Below are 24,487 nucleotides of genomic sequence, written 5' to 3' on the forward strand. Positions count from 1 at the left end.
GGCCTTTCGCAAAGTAACTTCTGATTCAATAAATTATTTCGTAACATTATTTTTATTACCTTTACTCTACTCACGTACGTTCGAAAAACAGAACCTTCGTAAGTAAGAACGAATCGATTGACACCTTATTCAGTAAAAGCGGACGAGTAGTCTAGACGCTACGGTGAAACATACGTAAATACAAAATTATTATTTTTATTCGACTGGATGGCAAACGAGCAAGTGGGTCTCCTGATGGTAAGAGATCACCACCGCCCATAGACACCTGCAACACCAGGGAGATTGCAGATGCGTTGCCAACCCAGAGGCCTAAGATGGGATACCTCAAGTGCCAGTAATTTTACCGGTTGCCTTACTCTCCACGCCGAAACACAACAGTAACAGCAAGATGGTAGTAGCAATCCGGGCGGACCTTGCAAAAGGTCCTACCACCTGCAAAAACATACATAAATATACATACATAAACTTTATTGAATCAGGCATTACTTTGCGAAGGTCCATATCAATGAAATGAACGAATGTATAACATAATGGACAAATTAATGAATGAATGAGTCTAAATTCTGGTAGCATGGTGAACGGTTATATTGCTCTGGAGATGAGCTCTGGTTGATTTCGAAACATGTCAGTGTAGTGTGGTGGCGGTGACAGATGAGTTTATGTGATTTGTATGTGTTCTTACGGTGTGGAGGTGGAGGAACTGCAGGAGCAAACATTTCTTGCGTAAACGTAGCTATCATAAGGTCGCGGGTGAGCAAAGTAACTGTTTCAGTTCATACATAAACTGCTAAAATCACTACTTACCCCCTTTTGTCTTTGCCGTAGTTGAGTAAAAATAGCTGGTCCAAAATACAAACTGAGACATGGATGCACAGAAAAACCAGAAAAAGAGACCAGCACTGGAAATCGAACCCAGGTCCTCAGCAATCCGTGCTGCGTGCTATAACCCTTACACCTGTGCTGGACAGGAATCTAGACACGAATTTTCCCTATGCATACATATATCTCAGGTTGCTTATTTCTACTAAGTATGCTATTTAAACAGTAGCACTAGCGACATCTATGTTGCGTCGACAGACGTCACATTCTTTCGGAACCAACCGCTCAACCAGACAAGAGATGTCGCTACTAAGCAATCAAATTATGATTGTTTTTTTTGGAGTATTTTTGTATTTTTTATATCAACTCCAAATTTGTTACTTTTACGGGTAAAACCAATCATAATTGGATTGCTTAGTAGCGACATCTCTTGTCTGCGTCAAAAAGACTCCAAAAAACTAATCATAAAAAGAGCAGCTCTACGCATCCGCTCAATAGCTGTTTTTACAAAACAAAAGAAGTACTGTTTCACATCTTTGTTCTTTTGTTTTCTAAAAAAAAACTCAACACATTTCACCCGACTCCCAATTTCCAGAGACGCGACCTTTTGTTCTGGTCCGTTTATATTTTTCCTCCAATTTTCCTCATGCCCCGGTTAGCTTCTGTGCGGGTTTCACGTTCTTAATTTATTGTAATCATGTTAATAACTCAACGCGGCTGTTCATCTGATCTAAATTAGCCGGCGAGTGACAAATTCATTATATTTGTGTTTGTGTGGTGGAATCAAGGTGATACCTGGAATTAGGGAGTGGAATTTGCCAGTTAATTATGTATTCGACACGAATGTTTAGCAACATAAAAGATAGAACAAGGTAATCTAGCCATTTTCGGGCTTGTTAGAATCGTCTTAGGGTGTACAATCACCAGTACATAAATATCTGTTACGTGCCTATTTCTAGGACCAGTTAGATATGCTTGCAGGTTCCGTCGTGGCAGATTAATTCAGGTGACTGTACAGTCGAGTTCATAAAATTGTGAGCAAACATTTGGTTAAAACTATCTGAACACGGCTCTATGGTAAACGGCGAAGCAGCGTGCTCAGATATTTATATTTATTTTATTTATATTTATTAACCAGACTGTACTTTGACCAAGATCATTCAGAGCCTGATGATAGAGCAGTCACGCTGGTTTACCATAAAAAAGCGTGTTGTTAGTTTTTTTTACTATTTTACTTTTTATATAGATCACAAAGGTGTTACAGCAATTGTGCAACGGGCCTCCGTTTTAATTGTTGATTTGTGCCAGGCAGGCCACTCATCTCACTAGATGGACGGACGACATCGTGACAGTTCTAGGCAACCGCTGGACGCAAGTGGCGAGTTGATTATTGTGGCGTTCTAAGAGGGAGATCTTATTTCAACAGTTGGCCTTCCGGTTGATGGTGATGATTGGCCACTCACGGAAGCTGGGTGGTCCGTAGTTTGAGTAACCCCTCGTACGCGAGAACTAAAAATAAAAACCGGCCAAGAGCGTGTCTTACACGCCCAAGATAGGGTTCCGTAGCCATTACGAAAAAAATCAAGTAATATTATGCGCGTGATAACACAATTAGAACACTTACTATAGTCTTAAAATCTATTACCAGACAAAGCGCGTATCTTCACGGCACTTACGTCCTTTTGTTGAGAAGCGCAGTTTTTCGGCAATAACACATAAACGGTATATCCGATCATGTTGAAACCAATTTTCGTTGAAAGTATTTATTAAGCGTTACCTTTCTATATTTTTTGCATATTTTTAGGACAAACCGTTTACAAAATAGAGGGGGGGGGGACACAATTTTTGCTACTTTGGGAGCGATTATTTCCGGAAATATTCACTTAATCAAAAAAGTTTTTGAGAAACCTTACTATCTTTTCAAAAGAGCTGTCGAACTATGTGCCACACGTTGATGCGAGTTAAAAAATATTTTTCAATTTCTGTTACGTGTATGGAGTGCCCCCCTATAAATATTTATTTTTGTAATTTAACTACAAAACTAATAAATAGCGGCTTTGACAAGACATCTGTATTCCAAATTTCATTGATATACATCTTGTAGTTTTCGAGTAAAATGCCTGTGACATACGGACGGACGGACAGATAAGACTGAAGGACTTGACGAAACTATACGTTCCGTTTTTGCCATTTTAGCTAGGCAACCCTAAAAAGTACTGCATTCTACTCATCTGTTTTAATAAGCACAAATTCAGCTGATTTAATTAAAAAATAAAATAAAAAGATAGCCTTAAATTTTACACGGATCCGTATCTTAAGCTCTCTACGCATTACACCGTGTCATGTCATGACCGTAATAGGAGCGTGTCAGACGTAGTGTTTAACGGAATATCAAACGTATACTAGCACGCGACGGTGACGGTTGGTTGGTTACGAAACACGGGCGCAGCGGTATTAGGGCCGGCCGCTGCACTTTGTCACACTTTGTACCTATTCCATTTTAACCGAGCGCTTCCTAGATGGCGCTAAAACAATAATTGCACACGGGCGCAGCGGTATTAGGGCCGGCCGCTGCACTTTGTCACACTTTGTATCTATTCCATTTTAACCGAGCGCTTCCTAGATGGCGCTACAACAATAATTGCACACGGGCGCAGCGGTATTAGGGCCGGCCGCTGCACTTTGTCACACTTTGTACCTCTTCCATTTTGACCGTGCGCTTCCTAGATGGCGCTAAAACAATAATTGCACACGGGCGCAGCGGTATTAGGGGCGCCAGCCGCTGCACTTTGTCACACTTTGTACCTATTCCATTTTAACCGAGCGCTTCCTAGATGGCGCTAAAACAATAATTGCACACGGGCGCAGCGGTATTAGGGCCGGCCGCTGCACTTTGTCACACTTTGTACCTATTCCATTTTGACCGTGCGCTTCCTAGATGGCGCTAAAACAATAATTGCACACGGGCGCAGCGGTATTAGGGGCGCCAGCCGCTGCACTTTGTCACACTTTGTACCTATTCCATTTTGACCGAGCGCTTCCTAGATGGCGCTAAAACAATAATTGCACACGGGCGCAGCGGTATTAGGGGCGCCAGCCACTGCACTATGTCACACTTTGTACCTCTTCCATTTTGACCGTGCGCTTCCTAGATGGCGCTAAAACAATAATTGCACACGGGCGCAGCGGTATTAGGGGCGCCAGCCGCTGCACTTTGTCACACTTTGTACCTATTCCATTTTGACCATGCGCTTTCTAGATGGCGCTAAAACAATAATTGCACACGGGCGCTACATGGGCTAGAGACGCCTCTGCGAAACGTGCTAGTGGGCATAGTCTTATACTTTTCGATACAAAGAATATATTTTTAAATAATTTATTGAATCAGGCGTTACTTTGCGGAGGTCCATATCAATGAACTAAAAGAATTTCCTTGCTCACCCGCGACCTTACGATAGCTAAGCTTACGCAAAATATGCGTGTTCATGCAGTTCCCATCTATCACCGCCACCACACTACACTGACGCGTTTTGAACTCAACCAGAGCTCATCTTCAGAGTGACACAACCGTACACCATGCTACCAGTTGTTAGACAATATATCGTCGCTCGGCAGGCAAAAGTACTAAAGCGACACTTCGTCAACTTTACAGGAGAGCGATTTAAAGTTTTTTTTTTACGAAAAAAAATCATAACTTTTTAACCAGACAACCAATTTTGAAATTTCCAGGAATATATAACACATAATTTAATAGACTATAATAAGGTTTTAATAATTCATAGCAAAATCCACTGGTTTAGGAGATAAGTGTCGCTTTAGTAAATTGTCCCCTAGTCATCGAGCAAATGCAATCAGGCAAAAAGACTAAACGTAAAAATTGACCTCAAACGTCATATTTCAAATTAACTAATGTGATTTTACGTCTCAATAAATTTAGTATGTTTTTACTAACAACACACATTTTTTTTCTTATCAAACTGTTCGTAATGCTGATTTACCAAATCGCAAGGGAAAAAATATTCCAAAGTACCTACTGAACAGAAATTATATAAATAATATTAGTTAATTATAATAAATATTAATCATCTATGCTAAAATTTCAATAAGTTAACGTTAACTGTTACTAACACTAGACTTTTGTTAATATTATAAGGTAATTAATCACAAAGGCACCATCTGATTTCTAACTAAATGCACAAAAGGTTTTTTTTTCACTATTATTTTTTGAGGTATTTTTATTATTATCATGTCCTAGTATTATTGGTGTATATACAAAGCATACGCTTAGGTTTAAGGATGAAATAATACGTAAAATACCTTTATTTATTCTGTAGGTAATAACTTTAATTAGCATTTCAACAAAAAATTCAGAACAATTTTTTTCTATGTTATACAAATAAATCATTCATTCAACATTATAGTACTTATTAGTACCTAATAAGTAAGAAACCTGAGTAACAAACTGATGCGTCATGGTTGCTATAGCAACTTTAGATATATTATTGGTCTATATCCCTTGGAGTGGCAAGCGTCCGGGTCCCGGCACACCCTTGTTTGGCAGGCGACCGGCTCCCGGCACGCTGTCAAAAACCCTTGAGTGGCAAGCGACCGGCTCCCGGTCGTTGGCGGGTGACGTATTTCACTAACAAATATAAACTGGTAGACCTATATCTCGCTTGCTTATTCTTGCAGAATGCGTTCATAAATAGACAAGGATGGCATTTATTAACGGCCGCGACAACACTACGGAAGAAATTTCGTTCTTATCGTTTACTCAAGTTTCACTGTGTGGCCGCTGCCGTGCGCTGGTATTTTTGGAAACCTCGTATTATACTATTATTTGATATTGAAAGACTATAAAAGGCTTTGTTTCGTAAATAAATTAATATTTTACGAAATAAATCAGTGTTTCCTACAGGTAATTGTTTTATTTTGTAATTATAGTTATTTAATACATGACTGAGAAAAATTTGGTTATCAGATATTTGATAATGAATAATAAAGTTCACAGAAATTGAAGGTCATTCATTGTTATTTAATTATATATGCCATTTTATGCTAAACTATCACTGTAAGGCTTATCTATAAAATTAAAGTAGTTTTTTTTTGGTGATATTTTTAATAAAATTCGCGAATTCGCGAAATTAATTCGTAGCTGTCACTGCAGTCAAGAAAGATTTTTTCAAAATGGCCGCGCCGCTTGACAGTAAATTTTAAATATGGCGCTGCCATTCCACAGGATATAACGATTAAGAAATATAATGCACTATTGGTACAACAAAATTTGTTATATTCTCATGATCTATCTATCCGGTAGCATGGACTTGTAATATACCAAACTATTAATATACTAAGGGGCTGTTTCACCATCCATTGATTAGTGTTAACTGGCGGTTAGGTGTGATGCCATCTCTATTTGTTTTATTCGATTAGACGGAGACGGCATCACATTTAACCGTCGGTTAACGCTAATCAATGGATGGTGAAACAGCCCCTAACAGTAATATGGTATAATGCCAAATGAAACGTCGTGAGACCTTTGCTGAGATTTTAGGACTGCGCTAAGTGAGACATGGCCGTCTTCAAAAGCTGGCTGAAAAATGCACTGATTGGCGCAGACGTGTGTTGGAGGGCCGCAAGTATTGCGATGAAGGCTTGCCTGGCTCAATGCACTTGTTGACAAGAGACAGAAACGACACCAAGGCCGTTCTGCACCAACATACGCAGACTTCGCTTGTCAGAGATGTGGACGGACATGTCGCTCTCGCATCGGTCTAGTCAGCCACCAAAGACGTTGTGCACAGGCAACACGCCAAAATTCGCCTTTAACAGACGCGTAGGCCTGATTGATGGTATAGTATAATGTATGTGATATAACCTATGTTCGATATAACGTTCAGTGGGTATAATGAATTACTGGTATGTATGCCAAATATCTTTTATATCTAGTGAAAGTATATCTAAAGTTGTTATACTGGTCATAACACACCCTGATGGCCATTCGGTTCCACCATGGAGCATGTATGAGGCACACAAACATCGCAGCCCAGGCGGAGAGCTACTGCCACCCGCAATAAGTCGTTGTCCAAGAGTGTTCCCAAATAAGGAACAGGCAACGCCTATAACCACGTTCCCGCTTTGACTTTTGATGCCGACTTCAGCCTGGCCAAACCCACCCCAGTGGTTACACCCACAGGCCGTGCCAGAGCATCCCTAGCCCCCCTCGTCATCCCAAACTCATTGTATCTGCGGAGCCCCGTGCAGTGACGCCAGTCTCATTCGCCTCGCCAGTGCATCATCCACATACGAAATGGTATTGGTAACCTTTATGAGATTTAAAAATTTAAGAGATAAGGCCACCAACTCCATGTGCCGATCCGAGGAACGCTGGCAAGCCCACATCCGCCGCACGCCCAAACCGAGACCACCGTTACATGTGGGCAAGAACGCTTGGACCCATTGCTCATCCGCAAGGGACACGTTCAATATAGTCTCCTTTGTATCTCTCAACGTGACGTCAAAAGAAGAAGTTTTACCCGAACACAACCATTGGAGTGGTTTTCAAAAAATGGGTTACTTTTGGAACTGCGAAACACATTCGTAACAGAGTCAAGATGAGATGGGTATTAATACTCTTCAAACGTTCCTGGGCGAGCAAAATAGACGCTTCCTGGTCTCTAGTGCACTAGAAATGGCCTCTTGGAAAATAGAAGAACCCAAGAGGGTAAAGGTCTCGTGTAAAAGCCCTTTGAGACCAGGAAGAAAGACCTTAAAGAAGTTAAAGAAGGAGAACAGGCGGGTCAGCAGCAGTAAACCTGTCCCATATTCGCCTTCTGTCCTATACCTCTCAAGGGGGGGGGGGGGGGGGGGAATAAGGAAAGCCAAGTCCTGCTTTATGACCTTAGGCTCCTTAGGTGCCATCATCTAAATACCAAATATTAAGAGGTGATTTTCGAGACGACAGTGCTTCATGAATAGCAAGACTGAAGGTAAGCGGTCCAAGCTGATCTCCCTGCTGCGCACCGACCTGCGAAATAATTTGAGAATAGCCGTAGACAAGGTTAGAAGGAGAATGATAGACCTGGTGTAAAAAAGGTACAGGGTGGGAATGTATTTTTCCACTTCGCCCAACAGAACATCCCTCTCGCCAGTATTGGACGCGTTCTTGAGATCCTACTTCAAGACGACACAGTCTGGATTTCCCGGTTCCGTGACGAAAGTGCGTGTTGTGGATCGTGACCTCACACCCCCTCAGTGTGCCAAAACCCAGCTGAAAATGAGCTGGTCGAATTACGTCTAAGCCCACGGGTGACCCATTATGGAATGACCCTAGTGCTCGCACCACATCCTCCAAGTTTACCGGAAAGGCTTGAATGGACCGATCCGGCTCCCGAGGGAAATTTAACGTGCGGGACGCGGGAGGATGCTTCGTACGCAAGAACACAAGCGTCTCAAGACCCGGAGGTGCTACCGAGTCATCTGATATTAGCACGCGAACGGCCCCCCACACACCGGCCTCATATACTTTGGACTCGATAGTCTTAAGGACAAAATGCGACCTGGAGGAAGCCTGCCCGTCACTATTCAACCAAGTCCCATGTTCAAGTTTGGTCTCAGTTTGCGGCGTGTGGAGAATGTGGGCTTGCCAGTCTTGCTCGCATCAGCACATGGAGTTATTATAGTGGCCTTGTCTCTTAAAATTAAAATTTCTCATGAAGATTTACCATTCATTCCCCGTTTGTGCATGGTGCACTGGCGAGGTGGACGGCTCGACACCTAATAGCGTCGCTACCTCGGGCTCCGCTGATATAACGAGTTTGGAATGACGTGGGGGCTAGAGACGCTCTGGCACTTGTGGGTGGGTGTGCCACTAGGGTGGATTTAGCCAGGCTGAAGTCGGTATCAAAAGTCAAAGCCAACATCCTCTGCGTTCTGGAGCCTCCGGTCCTCTGTCGAACCGACAGCAAAAGGACAGATGGCTTAACTTTAGTGCCCATGGCAGAACGGGAAGTGTTTGCTGTCGGACGTTACGTGCGTCAGTACTTTCGCCGCCTCGCACCTCAGCTGAACAGTCCGCGGCAATCCGTGGTGGGTTTTGCGGTCAAAAAACGGGAGAATTATTCGGCACTGAGTAACTTTTATATTGATCCTCTTGCGTTTGAGGCTATTGTTTACATTCGGGAAGTGGGAAGACGAATTACGCAGAGGGGGTCTCACGCTCACGCCCGCGCGGATCCGTACCCTGGTGCAAAGATTGTCTATCGCCATTCAACGTGGTAATGCGGCCAGTTTGGTGGCTACCTTTGCGCCAGGGACAACTCGAGGGGGCCTTCTGGACTAAACTTAAGCTATTTATGTAACATGAATAAAAACAAATTAAAACTTCTTACTCTAAATTTCAAATACTTAGGGCCAAACATCATCTTTATTCGATGCAAACAGAATCGTAGCGATCAAATTATAATTACAAAATTTTTAAATTGATTTACTATTGAGGGTGACTGGCATTCTATTTTCTTTTATTTTTTGGCAACATAAAAATAACTTTAAGTTTTAAGGAATAATAATCATTATAATTTATAAATAAAGTTATAAATCTTAAGAAAATATGATGTTTCTATATACCAAACATCGAATTGCAATGATATTTTACTACGTATATATATTAAACGCTTTTTTAATACACGATAAAGGTCAAGAGTAATGACTAATTTCACCAAATCTATAATATTTCGTGAAGTTTTTTTGCTAATCCTATTTGAATGTATGCTTTTGTATATGTTAAAATGGCTAAAATGCCAAACGTATGTTTTAGTTTTTAAGAACAAATAGCTAACTTCTTATAAATGAATTCTTATCAATACAACCAAACGACTAAAGGTGTATAAAACTTCAACTCGGGAAGGGCATAATTACTAAAGTGACAAAGGTATATTCTTTTTTTTTTTGCACAAAATACTAAACGTCCAACATTTGTAAACTAGAAAAATGGTAAAAGACTGAACGACAGTAAATCGAAAAATGGCAAAAAGGTAACAGTACTAAAGTGAAAATAATGAAAGTGACGCTGCATTAAGTGATTTGCTTCCCAAATTTAAGCGTTTTTTGAAAGACTAAAGCGCCAAAAAAAAGTAAAATTTTGCTCCTATCACTTTGAAACCTAGACAGTTTGATGCAGAAAAATTCGCTGATTCTGGTGATATGCATAACTCATTTTAGCCCAAAGTGTCGCTTTAGTACTTTTGCCTGCCGAGCGACGATATGTATTTTTGCCTGACACGTCTTTTATGGTCATGGTATTATACGGTGTAGTATGTAGAGACCTTTAAGCATACCAGGGGTAAAGCTGGTTTAAAAGAAGGAATATGTCTGAAAAATAAACGACATGCACGGGCATTAAAGTAACAGCACCCTTTTTAGGGTTCCGTACCCAAAGGGTGCCAACGGGACCCTATTACTGAGACTCCGCTGTCAGTCTGTCTCTAACCCCTGAGCCGTAATAGCTAGACACTTGAAATTTTCACAGATTATGTAATATTGTGGCCGCTATAACAACAAATACTAAAAACATAATAAAATAGACATTTAAGGGGGACTCCCATACAGCAAACGTGATTTTATTGTCGTTTTTTGCTCGACAGTATTAATGGTAACAGGTGACGCATAAAATATTCACAGAATATTTAGTGTATATTCACTTTAAAAATAAATAATTAAATTAAAATAAAATAAATATTTAAGGGGGGCTCACATACACTAAACGTGATTATTGCCGTTTTATGCTAATGTCTAATTTTGTATCGATAATGGTACGGAACCCTTCGTGCGCGAGTCCGACTCGCACCTGACGATTATTTTATTGTTGATAGTAAAACAGTATCTACCCTTTGACTGTCTTCGCTCTAGAATTATAACCGTGAGCATAATATTATGTGTTTTTATGCGCATTTCGTATACCTATGCAAGATATCCTCGGAGCTTTGAGACTAGCGTTTTCGCTGTGCATTGCGTACGCTGCCATGCAACCATTATGCGGCTAGCGTCTCGACCCCGCAATGAACAGAAAATTATCACCGCGTCGCTCAATGATCGATCAGTTTCGTTTTGTTTTTGTGTCAAGTCAATCAGATTACTGTGTTTTAGTGCTTGTTTGGCTATACAAAATATCTTAATTTCATCAACATTATCATTATCATCCCAGCCTATATACGTCCCACTGCTGGGCACAGATCTCCTCTCAGAATAAAAGGGATTGGGTCGTAGTTCCCTTTCCCACGTAAACCCAGTACGGTTTGGAAAACTTCACACACACCAATCATTTACAAGTGGAATAAAGCCTTGCTTAAAGAACACCAAAAAAAAAACCGCCCTACAACCAAAGTTTCTTTCACCATACGAGTAAATCAGAAAATACCCCACGCGTTTCTCAATTCATAAATTTCCTCGTAAAATTTTCCACTTTTCTTGCCAGTCCTGAAAATTTTCCGCTCTTCCACGCGGTAATAAATCCCTACCACCCCCTCCATGTGGCGTCGTTGGCTCTTAAATACCCCACAAAACTCACACATGTTTTGTTTACCTGGTTATTTACCTGTCAATATGTAGCTACAGGGACCGCCAGGCACGTTTTACTTTCCTTTCTTTTACACCAGCTTTAGCCCACGGCTTCGTACGGAATCATTAGATTCGGTATTGTTTTGTTTTTGTTTTAAAATAAATAGAAAAGAAATAGGTAAATTTTTAATACCTACAAGCTTTTTTGCTGACTGTACTTTTTGTTGACTATACTTGCACTTTCATCCAAACTTCATTTCCATACCAAATTTCAAGTCAATGCCAGGCTAGACCACCCAGGATGTCAATACCAAATTATTGTATTGTCACCAGATTTACATAAGTATGTCGTATTTCAAATCAATCTGACCACTGGAAGTGGGTCAAAATTCGGTTTATTTATTTATTTATTAACTTTGGCGCACAAAACAAATTGTAAACATGCGGTACAGTAATGAGAATAATTAAGGCAAGAGATCATTTACAATTCAAACTATGTGTACACATCATGAAAAGAGTGATACAATTAAAACTTAAAGAAAAGAAAAGTATCAATATTTATAAAAATACAAGACAAACTATACATGCATTTAATTAAACAAACAAAATTTATTATATTATACTTAGTATCCTCACACAACTGAACTGAGGACAATCCTGAATGTGCTGACAAAAACATTAAGTCTTGAACCAAATATGTCTAGGTCTACATGAGCACCGGCGGCTAAGTCGTTGTACTCCCTTCACATTCTAACTATTGGATTATAAAAGGATGTATTATTTTTAAAGACTGCGAGATTAGGCCTGCACATACATAGTAGTTATATATACATACATTGCACGTTAAAGGAAAGCTTGTAAAATGAAGTTCTGCCAAGTTTCTTTCAGTGCATTCGCAATGATTGTCTTTCCGAAAGCGCTGGGCAGTTTCAAAAAGTACTCGTAACATATCTAACCTAACCTAACCGACAAAAAGTTGGACAACCCCCGATATTGCCACTTTAAAGTTCAATATCTCAAAAACGGCTGAATCAATTTTGATAAAACATATCTAAGAACCAACGCAAGAAATCCTGCTTTCAAATGAAAAAACCTCATTCAAATCGGTCCACCCGTTTAAGAGCTACGGTGCGACAGACTGACAGACACACATAGCGGTCTCTTTTTGCGTCGGGGGGTAAAAAAGTGCCTTTTGCGGCCTACTTACAGAATAAACTTAATGATTTTGATTTTGACAGTTGAATTGAAATTTCCGAGTTTTGCTAAGTTCCTCGGGAAGTTCCCAAATACTACTACTACAGGAAAACTTTAAACACAAGCTTGGTGGCCTAGTAGTTTGACCTATGACCTTTCAAGCTGAAATTCATATGTGAAATTACATTTGAAACTTACCTCAAGCTTTACCTAACCAATGCAAATCAATGGTTTGTAAAATCCCCAATTCCTTAATATCCTTAATAAACATTATACGCATCAATATACATCACAAGCACAGTGACATTTCCTCATAAACTCAATTTTCTTTACGACAGGGGTGACCAAACTGTCTTAACTTGCAGGACATGTCCGTGTCCCACTTCCGAACTCAACTTGGTCACTTTACATCTTGTTATGAAGTTATGAAGCCAAAGTTATGATTTATCGATACAAAAGTATCGGAGGATAATATCGTGTTAAGGCAGATGATTTACTTCTCTAGGACTATATTACATTTCACCATGTACGAGTTAATAAAGTATTTAGTTTTCATTTTTTTCCACTGTATGGCAAACGAGCAAGTGGGTCTCCTGATGTTAAGAGATCACCATTGCACCGCCTATAAACATCTGCAACACCAGGGGTATTTCAGATGCGTTGCCAACCTAGAGGCCTAAGATGGGATACCTCAAGTACCAGTAATTTCACCGGCTGTCTTACTCTCCTCGCCGAAACACAATAGTGCACTGCTGCTTCACGGCAGGATTAGCGAGCAAGATGGTGGTAGCAATCCGGGCGGACCTTGCACGAGGTCCTACCAATTGTCAACTTTGATTTTGTGTGTGTTTTGAGGCAACAAATGTTTTTTCTCTCTTTCTTTCCTTTCAACAGTAATACGCTTTACGGTGCCGGTGTCGTCTCTTTAAAATTCGAGTGTTAGCAGAGCTTTTTTTCTAAGCAAAATGTACGCAGTAGGTATATGTGATCGATTTATATTGATTGTGTTTTTGTTCATCATCATCATCCCAGCCTATATACGTCCCACTGCTGGGCACAGGCCTCCTCTCAGAACAAGAGGGCTTGGGCCATAGTTCCCACGCGGGCCCAGTGCGGATTGGGAACTTCACACGCACCATTGAATTGCTTCGCAGGTTTGAGCAGGTTTCCTCACGATGTTTTCCTTCACCGCAAAGCTCGTGGTAAATTTCAAATGTAATTCCGCACATGAATTTTGAAAAACTCAGAGGTGCGAGTCGGGGTTTGAACCCACGACCCTCTGCTTGAGAGGCGATAGGTCAAACCACTGGGCCACCACGGCTTGTTTTTTTGTTGCTGTTAGCAATATAAATACACAATTACGTAAAAACTTTAGCTGTCTTTTTATACTTATTGAAATAAAATTTGAAGGAGTGATGGATGAAAAGTGTCGTAACATTAATTAATTTCTTACCATCTAGTGCTAACACAGCTACTCATAGCAACCGCTGTTCTATTAAAACATCTCATAATGTCGCACTATCACATAAAGATTAAATTTAATCGCTCATTAATACATCACGGCGTTAATTACCGCAACGAAACGCTCTCCGAATTAATAAAGGAGACATTATGTTAATCTTTTGACCCGACACTAGCGTTAAACTAATCCGCACGGTAATAAATTTACAATAATTAGAGAAGGTCTTATTTAATGAGATTATTCATGAAAGGATCGTGAGGGACGCATATAGGTTAGCCACAAATTGATAACTTGCAGGATTCCGTACATCAAGGGGTGAAATACAACTTTGAAAATTCCATCCATGTAAACTTTACAACCGGCTTCGAAAAAGGAGGAGGTTCGTCTGTATGTTTTTTTTATGTTTGTCACGCGATATCTCCGCCAATTGTGGGCCGAATTTCAAAATTCTTTTTTCGTTCTTAAGAAAATACTCAAGAAGACATTAATATCTAAGGCGTATTATAAAATTAATGATTATATCATGGACAGGGATATTTGGAAATAATTCCGATCCGCATTGGCGATCCCTTCAAATAGCGAATCTACTATATTAAAAATGAAGTTGTTTTAAATACTTGTGATGTATAGATATCATTTAATAATAGATATTGTATATATGATTAAATTATATATTTACCTCGTTGAGTTTCTTGCCGGATTCTTCTCGACAGAGTTTTTTCCGAACCTGTGCTAGATTTTTTTGACATTTATAAGTGCTTGTTATAGCTTAAACTAAATAAAGATATTTTGACTTGCTGCAGTGAGGGTAGGCAGCGCTAGTAGCTGCACCCAAGCTCACCCGCCACACCCAGCAGCATAATATCCTCACTGCACGCCCCAGAAAGGTTAAATATCCCTGATAATTAACTAACATACTCGTATTAACCCGTTTTCTTTGATTATTTCAGAAATACCTCCAGCCTCTCAAAAGTCCCGAGCACTCGACGCTGCTGGAAGCGTTCCTCGTCGACGAGATCTTCTACCAGGTGCCAGGGATCCTGAACGTGCACCAGGTCTTCTTAGAACAACTGCGACGAAGACTGGAGACATGGGATCTGCAACAGAAAATCGGCGATGTGTTCTTAGAAGTTGTGAGTATCAAGTTCATGCCTATCATCATTAGCTCTCGCCTGCATCGATATTAGTATCAGACACATCTGAGCTTGCAAATATATCCAGCGCGTCCCACCAGCCTAGCGTAGAAATAGAGTCATATCAGATATTTATGCACGCTTCGTAGTGTTAGATATTGGTCCTGGTGACCGGAGCGCCAAAGTTCGCATTCTACCTAATCATACCGTTAATTTTTATCGGAATCATCGTTTGTCATAACTTTTTTCCCACTGAAACCTTAGTTTTCAAAAAAAAAATGATCATCCTATAAAAAACTATAGGTAAGGTTAGGTTTGTTTTATAACAATTCTGAACAATTTATTGGATTCAGAGAAAAAGGAGTTATGACAAACGATCATTCTGATAAACATTACATTCGGACTTCCAATAAATATGCGAGCCAGTTTGGACCCCCTGGTGACTGTGCAAAGGCTTACCCCTTAGAATGCCGCAATGAAAAACAATTTGCCACCTGAATGCACTGGTTGCCGGAAACTTCTCCCTTGCTTGCTTCTTTCTCTTCCAACGGTTATCTGTTCTTTGAGCGATGCGATCTACCCATCCCTAACTACTTCAACTTACATATTCTTCAAACTGTTATTGTTCTTCGGTGATTTTCCTAACCTAAACTACTGGAAAATACTGGTATATCGCGTAATTACCTACACTAACATACTTTTATAAGTAGTATGTAAAAATATTTTTCACTCCTAAACTGCCGCTTTGAAACCTTTTAAAGTTAACTATTTCTATCAGGGTGATTGTTTGTTTAAAGTTAAAGTCTTACCCCCTTATTCATAAACGACAATCAAACCTATTTTAGTTAAAATGCCGCTAAAATTCGTTTGTCCTTATCTGTCACTTCGACATTTGTATTTGTTAGAAAGGGACAAAGCATTTGTTAGTTAACATAGGCTTGTTAAGTTTTATGAATAAAGGGGTTACTTATTATGTTACAAATCAAATAGCCTTCAACATTTTTCACTAACGCCAATCTGACTAATTAATATATTTTTTTATATTTGCTGATTTGTGTTTACGTGAATCAAACTTTATTAAGTTATTATTTCTTTAGTTTTTCTGAGGCTTTGCTACCCAAGGGGTGACTATGCGATTACGTACAAAAAATGTTTAAAACTATGCCAATAGGGAAAAACACATCTCAGTAAAATAAATTATTCGTGCGGTATCAACGACCGCTAGATCGATGTAACCCACAAAACTACGAACAACCCTTTATCTTTGCTCCCTGTTGGCTATATTTACGGTAAACCTAATAATATCTGCCTTACTTTCGAGACGTTGCTTGGATTCACATTAAGGTCACAATTATAGGGGTACAATGACTTCTTTATATTTGTTTTGTTTCACTGAATCCTATCCAAGTTCTTGTTACAAATATACATTATTTTATAACTCTCCTCTTGTACTATTTATAGTTTTGTACTTGTTAGGATTTGTCACAATGTTATTTATATATGAGTTTACTCAACTAATATATACTTGAATTGACAATGTTTCTATTTCTAATAAGGTATTCGACTAGGTACCTACTTCTGAGTTTGCCATATCCATATCCATATATTATATTAAACATTTCGGTCCCAAATAAAGCTCAATATCAAAAATATATTTTCAGTTCACCAAGCCCGCGGTGATGGACACATACATGTCCTTCATCAACAATCTGAAGAAGGCCAAGGAAACCATTAAAACCGCGGCAGCGTCACGACCAGGCTTCGCCAAGTTCTTGGAGGGGATGGCGAGAGACCATAAAGGAAAATGGTCGCTGGACAATTTGCTGATAAAACCTGTGCAGAAATTTCCGAGTTACAAGCTGCTGATACAGAGGCTGATTAAGCACACAGGTAAGCTATTTTATAAGTTTATAGTCAAATTTTAGGAAGGATTACGAATTAGTCCAAAACATTGTCTCGACATCTCGAACTCGAACTAAACCGAGTGAGTTATCCGTTTCATTTCACTACTTGTCATTATCCGCTATCCCGTGTGAACTATGCAATTTTCTGGGATTAAAACTAAAATATGTCCTTCCCCGTGACTTAATCTATACTGAATTTCATCTAATTCGGTTCAGAGGTTTAGACACGATGAAGTAACAAACAAAGAATCAAACAAACAAACAGGCTTACAAACTTTCATATTTATAATATTAGTGGGATACGGAGTCTCACGGTAGTTTCATGTTCAAAGTATCTTAGAATCTATTGAAATGTTTAATACCGAATTGTAATTAGTTGTCGAATTAGTACACCGTGGAGGATTTTTTTTAACTACTGTCATCATCATCATCATCTCAGCCGTAGGACGTCCACTGTTGGACATAGGCCTCCCCCATAGACCTCCAGTTGCTTCGGTTGGCAGCGGCTTGCATCCACAGTGAGCCCGCGGCTTTAACCAGGTCATCCGTCCATCTCGTTGGTGGACTTATTTAACTACTGTACGTTAACTACTGAAGCACGAATTTTTATATATTTAGAAGCATATTTCGCAACTAGTATAATATTAGCTCCTGAATATTGCACTACTTTATTACTAATCAAAATTTTCCAGACCATCACATCCCGACCACAAACTGCTATTAGAGGCTCAAAAAGAAATTCACGAACTGCTAGAACTAATAAACTGTACAGAAAGAGAAAGTTTAGAACTGGAGCAGCAACAACAGACGCTAAGAGACCTAGAGCAAATGATCGAGGGTCTATCTAATTTGGCTGTAGCTGAGAGAATGTTTTTAAGACATGAGACGGTCTCCATGCTATCTGCGCAGGGCACTATTAAAGATAGAGCCCTGTTTCTATTTAACGATATTCTGCTTATAACGAGTGTGAAGAGACGGACAGGGACTATGAAGAAACCCATTCCGTAAGTAATTTTAATATAGCAGCAGTAAAAATGTTTGTAGTGCTAGCGTAACAGTGCTTCGTTTTATAAATATTTATGTTTTCTATTGCAGAACATACCAAAGTAATATAGCAAGTCAGATGGAAGGTAATAAGTACAAAATGTTAATGAGGATATCATTGGCTGATCTTGATATTGTTAAAGGTATGTCAAAACATTTAAATGTAAATGTAATTAAGAAAAAACATGATATAAATTAGAGACTGCTTTAGTTTCACCAGACTATCATAAAATGAGTAAATGAAAGTGAAATTATTTTTAATGTTACAGCAAAAGATGAAAATCTAAGGCGGATAATGAATGAAGTGGAAACGTTGACACAAGACGTAAATACTCTTACTCTGATTTCTGAAAAAGTGGCTGCCTTACACACACCCCACTTACATTTAGAAGAGATAGTCAGAGATATGCTACATAGTATGAATAGGCAATTGTCGGAGAGACAGAATAGTGATACGCAGCTGTGTTATATGGAGATAAGTTTAAATACTACGTAAGTTTTGAATTTATACAATTTAGATCACTAATAATTAGAGTAAAGAATTTGTCACTTTACTTTAACTTACGATTAAAACGTAAAATGAGTAGATAATTTGGCTGACTTTAATGTGTTGAATTTTAAGTAACAGAATCAATTTGATATTTCAGAACTGGACCAGAAAATCTTACAATAATATTTCCAAAGACAGACAAGAGGAGCAGTTGGGAGGAATTGATCAATGAAACAAAACAGAAACTATGTAAGTTAAACTAGCAATTTTACTGGTTTTGTACAAACTAATTGTCAACATAATAAAAGGGTAGTATAGCAGGATAGCCCTTGAAAAATTGCCCCAAAGTTTTGAGTTTGAAACGATGGACAAACGATTCCTTTTAAGGATTTTTATAACACTACGCACAAAATAAACACTGCTCCCAGGGAGGTCACGGCAGCAAATTAACCCTAAAACTGCTTTATTTATTTTTCTCCGAAAATATGCAATTGATGGATTTCAAATTTTGTACAAATATTTTTGTGACCAACAATAATATTTAAAAAAATATGGGTCCCCCTTTTCATATATTTTTTCGACTATCACTATTTTTTTCACAAATATGCATCAACATCTATTCCACATATTTTCCAAGTTTCATAAGCTTAGCTCAGGTGCAACACTGCGAAATGAATATAAATGTACTATTTACTTTAATTTCAGGTGTATACGGACAAGAACGACCTGCACCGGAGTTTCTGTCTCCTGTACCGATAAGAAAGACTCGTGCGGGCTTACAGTTCACGTGCGCTGCGCCTACGCTGCCGCCCAAAGGCCAGTCGCCCGACGTTTGGGTAAGAAAATGTGTTTCCTTTGCAGCGTTATCATCATTAGAAAACTAGGACATAGAGATATTTTCTGTTCCGTTTTTAGCTTTAAGAAATATTTGTTAAGTTTTTTTTCTTACTGTTCTTTTTGTTGCCTGTACGATTACTTGCATTGTCATCAAACTACATAATTAAAACTGACCAGACTGATTCAAGTTGACTAGTAGAGATCCCATAAAGGGATAACTCCGCCTTTGTACAAGTATCTTAAAGTTTATCAATTGTATTTTCTTTCTTTTTCTTTTGTGCAATAAAGAGTTTACATAAATACTAATTCAGTACCAAGTTTCAAATCAGTGCCATTAACCACTAAAGAGTTTGATGCAAAAACGATCTTGGTCGGATCCCCAAAATTTCGCAATTTTTTTGTTACCAGACTTATTTACTTAGTTAAATTTCCGAACCACAACAAACGTACACACTGACGTTACAAGTGAAAATGAAAATGAAAGTTTGTAATGACTTACAATCATCATCATCATTCCAGCCTAGACATGGCCTTCTGCTGGCCACATGCATCTTCTCAAAATAAGAAGGTTAATTGATTTGAACAGGTTTTAAAATTCCATCTTACTCTCTAATTTTTAGGTCTGCAACAGCGACGGTTACGTAGGTCAAGTGTGCGTACTGACACTGTCACCGAAGCCGCAAGTTACGTCCTGCAATGGAGTATGCAACGCGAGGATCTTATGCGTCGCCTGCATTCCTCCTGCGCCTGCGCTTACCAGACAACAGACTGTTGACATACCGTGAGTTGAACTTCGTAGCAATATTTGTTTCATTGTATTGACAAGAGCTAGAATCCTTAAGTCAACGAACGTTTTCTGTCAAAATTTCTGGTTAATACGCTACGGATTGTATTTCAGAAGTACGAGCTCACTAAACAGCACCAGTTCAGTTAAACCCGGCATCAGCATATCGGACCCAGATGATAGCTGCAAGAATATTCGACTGGACAGGTACTTAAAAAAAATTACCATCAAACCGATTTTATAGATGATAGAAATAATTGTGGAGATACTGTTAGACTACCAGAGGGAACAATTGAGCAGATTTTTTTGATATTAAATTAAAAAGCTTCAAGTTCCATAATAGATAGGCTAATGTTTTCGATGTCCATTACATTACGAGTAGGTACACTATCCTTTCAACCACACACTACACATTGACGAGTTCGTATGTAACACTTGGTAGAGCTCTGTTGCAGTGAGCATTTGTCAAACTTATCAAAAAAAAAATTGATAAAGACTAGAGGCTCCCTGCGACAGAATTCTACCGAGTCACGTACGAACTTGTCAAAGGATGGACTGGATCGCTTTATAGCAAAACTAGTTGCATACTAATTCTACTTCTATGTTCCTTACTTCTATTTATTTCTTCGGCGTGTTTTCTCCGAGCATGTACCAGCATACCTCACATCTGCATTTAATGTTATTACTTGTCTTCAGCTCCTCATCTAGCGATGACGACGACGACGGCTCATCGACCAGTGAAAACCAGGACGCACAATCCGAACGCAGTCACGAATCAGCTAATATCCGACTTCACAGCAGTTTAACTGCTTCCCTGAGCCATAGAACTACCCTCACTCCTAACCATAGCAAGAGTCTGAGCACACCACACACAGGCCAGAACATGCCGGTGCATCCTGTGATGAAGTCGAATTCTAACCCAGCTGTTGATAAACAAGCGATGGGAATTACTTCAGGTGAGATCCTTTTTATTCTGAAGTATTTTTCATTCGTTTTTTACTGTTTATCTCCGCTAAATGTTTTTAGAATTTATTAATTACCTTAGGATCTATTCTACATGTTTTGAAGTATGTATTTAAAGTTGTCTTTATTGAAAATCTCTTCTATGTAGAACCTAACGATAGTCAGATTATGTATGTCTAGTCTTTTATTGTTATTACTGATTATGCCTTTTAATTCCAGTAGAGTAACTTCTTTTTCACACGTTTCCATTTTATGTAGAAGTTGAGATATTCCGTCGTATTTTTCGATATTTAATTATTGTTTCTCCTTCTTTACATAACCTACTTAACCTTATAAAACCTTTCTACGCATCGGCTTTCAAAAACAGGGCGTTCTATATTGGGTATGACATTTTAAGCACTTTTGCATGAATTTTATTACATTACCTCAGTCCTAAAATTAGTTGTAAGATATCTTATACTTAATATTTTACTCTTAACGCAATTATTAAAAATATTTGTCACAATTTCTCGGACCTATTTCATTCATTTTGAAAAGTTCTTTGAAAGTAACAGCATCTTTTTAATTCACCAGATTTGTAATTCTTAAACAAATTATGCTTGAACTTTTTAAACAATAAGTTCTTTATTCCATACAATTTAACAATTCCTTGGCTACCTACTTGAATTGATTCCTGTGGTCATTATGAGACATACATAAAGTCCTGAAGCAGTTAATTACCAAACAGTACAGCCAACGAGAAACACTGATTGATAATCTACGGTCATCGATCTGTCAAATACGAGTTGCAAACTAGATTTGAAGAAATTAAGATGCAAAAAAGAGTTATTACATAAGAGCTTCCACTACTCCCAGGGACCCTCTCATCACCAGCGAGTCGCCAGTCTTCAGAGGATAGTGGGTCATCTGCCAACCAGCCGACCATGTGGTTGGGTACGGAAGACGGCTGCATCCACGTCTATAACTGCCTGGACAACATTAGAATAAAGAAGAACAAGGTTAAGCTACAGCACAACTCAGGAGTTCATTCCATTGTGTAAGTATACCTCAGTAGGTAGCTTGAAACAAAAAAGGAGAATTTTATATTGATAAAAAAGAAAAATATGAGACTTAGTTGAGCTCCCATTGCTGAAACCCCAGTGAACTTAGTATTGGGAGAGTCACTTAATACATAATTTGGGTTAAATTGTGACATGTTGAGGTGATCGATATTTTCACTCTACTTGTAATGTATGTTGCGTACTATATTCTTGAATCCTTAATTCTAACGACAGTATGTCTTCTTAAATTTGCATATTGCTATCTGGAGTGTAATGTAAAAGTGATTGCTTTCAAACCATTTTCTTGTTCATCCATTTTAGGTACATGGAAGGAAAGGTATTCGTTGCGCTCGGAAACGGTGACCTGGTGGTTTACTGCAGAGATATAGGTAAGTTTCTATTTTCTGTGCCTAATTGTAGGTAACTATAATACATATTCAATAACGAACTAACCACTTTCTTGTGTTCAAATATGGTCTTGTTAGCTTCCATCTAACCTAATACCAGCTACTTTATCCTAACATACTTCCAGACTAATTATATAGTTTGTTAAGTTTACCACAAGGGACACTAATAAATCCGCCATTACTCCTTACCTAGTTAATGTATTAGGAATTTTCAATGTAGAGGTAGTGTAACACTAAGTACAACATCTTCCTGTGAATTGTGCATTTGTACTTTAATAAGTTACGAGTACATTCACAACTGCTTGTTTAAATATTAATCGTCTTGGAAAAGGTGGCGTAGTCTACAAACCGCAATATTCCGAATGATGAATATGTTGATCTTCTGCTTTCCAGATAGTTCTTGGACCGAGCGTTCGACGATTCCGGTTGGCACAGGCAGTACCCCTGTCAGTAGCATGCTGCTCTCAGGCGGCAAGCTCTGGTGCGCCACGCACTCTTCTATCAAGATCATAAACCCGCACACGTTGCAGGTTAGTATTGTAGTGTTGCACGTTAGACGATAGGGGATACAATAGATGGGGAGAATTGATGGTTAAAATGTAAGTTTAATTTATTGACGATGCCGGTTGCTGGAGAAAAAAAAACCGAAAAAAGCGGGGAGATCATAATTTAAAAACAAACATTATTAAAATATTTCATCGTACGGAACCCTCTGTTCGCAAAGTTCACTCGCACTTGTCTGATTTGTCTTCTCTCTCTATGATACGCCGTTTAACAGAGAACGATACTAAATGCAACCTGTCTTGCCTATTTCAGGTGGACGAAACATTCCAAATAAGTTCAGAAACAAAACCGATCAGCCACATGGCAGTGGCTGGGGGGTCCATATGGCTGTCGCTGCACAACGCCGCACAGCTGCGATGCTATAATGCTTCCACGAGGGAGCAATTGGCTGAGATCAACATAACACCGCAAGTCACTAAGATGCTACACGGTAATTCTACTTCGATTTAGAGGAATGATATGGCTCTGAGACGTGGTCCTTGACTGTTGTCCTCTTAGATAAGTACTCAAGTCACGCAACGAGAGAGCTATGGTCAACCTCAATTTGAAAGAAATATTTACATTTTTTTTATTCGGCTGGATGGAAAACGAGCAAGTGGGTCTCCTGATGGTAAGAGATCACCACCGCCCATAAACAACTGCAACACCAGGGGTATTGCAGACGCGTTGCCAACCTAGAGGCCTAAGATGGGATACCTCACGTGCCAGGAATTTCACCGGCTGTCTTACTCTCCACGCCGAAACACAACAGTGCAAGCACTGCTGCTTCACGGCAGGATTAGCGAGCAAGATGGTGAAACCTTGCACAAGGTCCTACCACCTGCAGACTAACGTATGGACAGTAACACACACATCGAACTCAAATAAGTTTTTGTTAAAAATTACATTTTTAATACAAGCTTTTTTGCTGAATGTACTTTTCGTTGACTGTTCTTGCATTTTCATCCAAGCTACATTTCCGTACCAAATTTCAAGTCGATTCCATTAACCGTTGGGGAGTTCCGTTTTGCGGAGACGATCCTGGCCGGTCTGCCAAGATTTCACTACCGGATTATTATGTTGTCACCAGATTTACATAAGTATGCCAAATTTCAAGTTAATCGGACCACCGGAAGTGGGTCAAATTTAGCTTCCAAGATTTGACCTAAACAAACATAAATATTTAAACAGGGCAAGGTAATAAAAATAAAATTGACATAATCATAAAGCAAGCGCAGCGTAGGACGTTCACCGCCGATATGGATGGCTGACCTGTAGGCTCTGGCACTCGCAATCGCATTCACCATCTCTTT

At 39.1% G+C, this 24,487-nt stretch overlaps 1 protein-coding gene across 1 annotated transcript in view; it reads left to right on the forward strand.

The window, feature by feature from the left end:
* Positions 1-24,487, forward strand: part of LOC141439227 (rho guanine nucleotide exchange factor 17) — a 166,097-nt gene that overhangs the window by 139,893 nt on the left and 1,717 nt on the right. The window contains 16 exon segments of the mRNA XM_074103430.1: positions 14,980-15,162; positions 16,824-17,052; positions 17,759-17,761; positions 17,764-18,070; positions 18,162-18,253; positions 18,380-18,602; positions 18,758-18,849; positions 19,306-19,436; positions 20,058-20,218; positions 20,336-20,428; positions 20,918-21,177; positions 21,552-21,566; positions 22,040-22,220; positions 22,546-22,613; positions 23,025-23,161; positions 23,448-23,625. Of these exon segments, the coding sequence (XP_073959531.1) occupies positions 14,980-15,162; positions 16,824-17,052; positions 17,759-17,761; positions 17,764-18,070; positions 18,162-18,253; positions 18,380-18,602; positions 18,758-18,849; positions 19,306-19,436; positions 20,058-20,218; positions 20,336-20,428; positions 20,918-21,177; positions 21,552-21,566; positions 22,040-22,220; positions 22,546-22,613; positions 23,025-23,161; positions 23,448-23,625 (2,353 nt within the window).

This window comes from Choristoneura fumiferana, chromosome 20 (assembly GCF_025370935.1).
Source record: "Choristoneura fumiferana chromosome 20, NRCan_CFum_1, whole genome shotgun sequence".
In the NCBI taxonomy this organism is placed as follows: Eukaryota; Metazoa; Arthropoda; class Insecta; order Lepidoptera; family Tortricidae; genus Choristoneura; species Choristoneura fumiferana.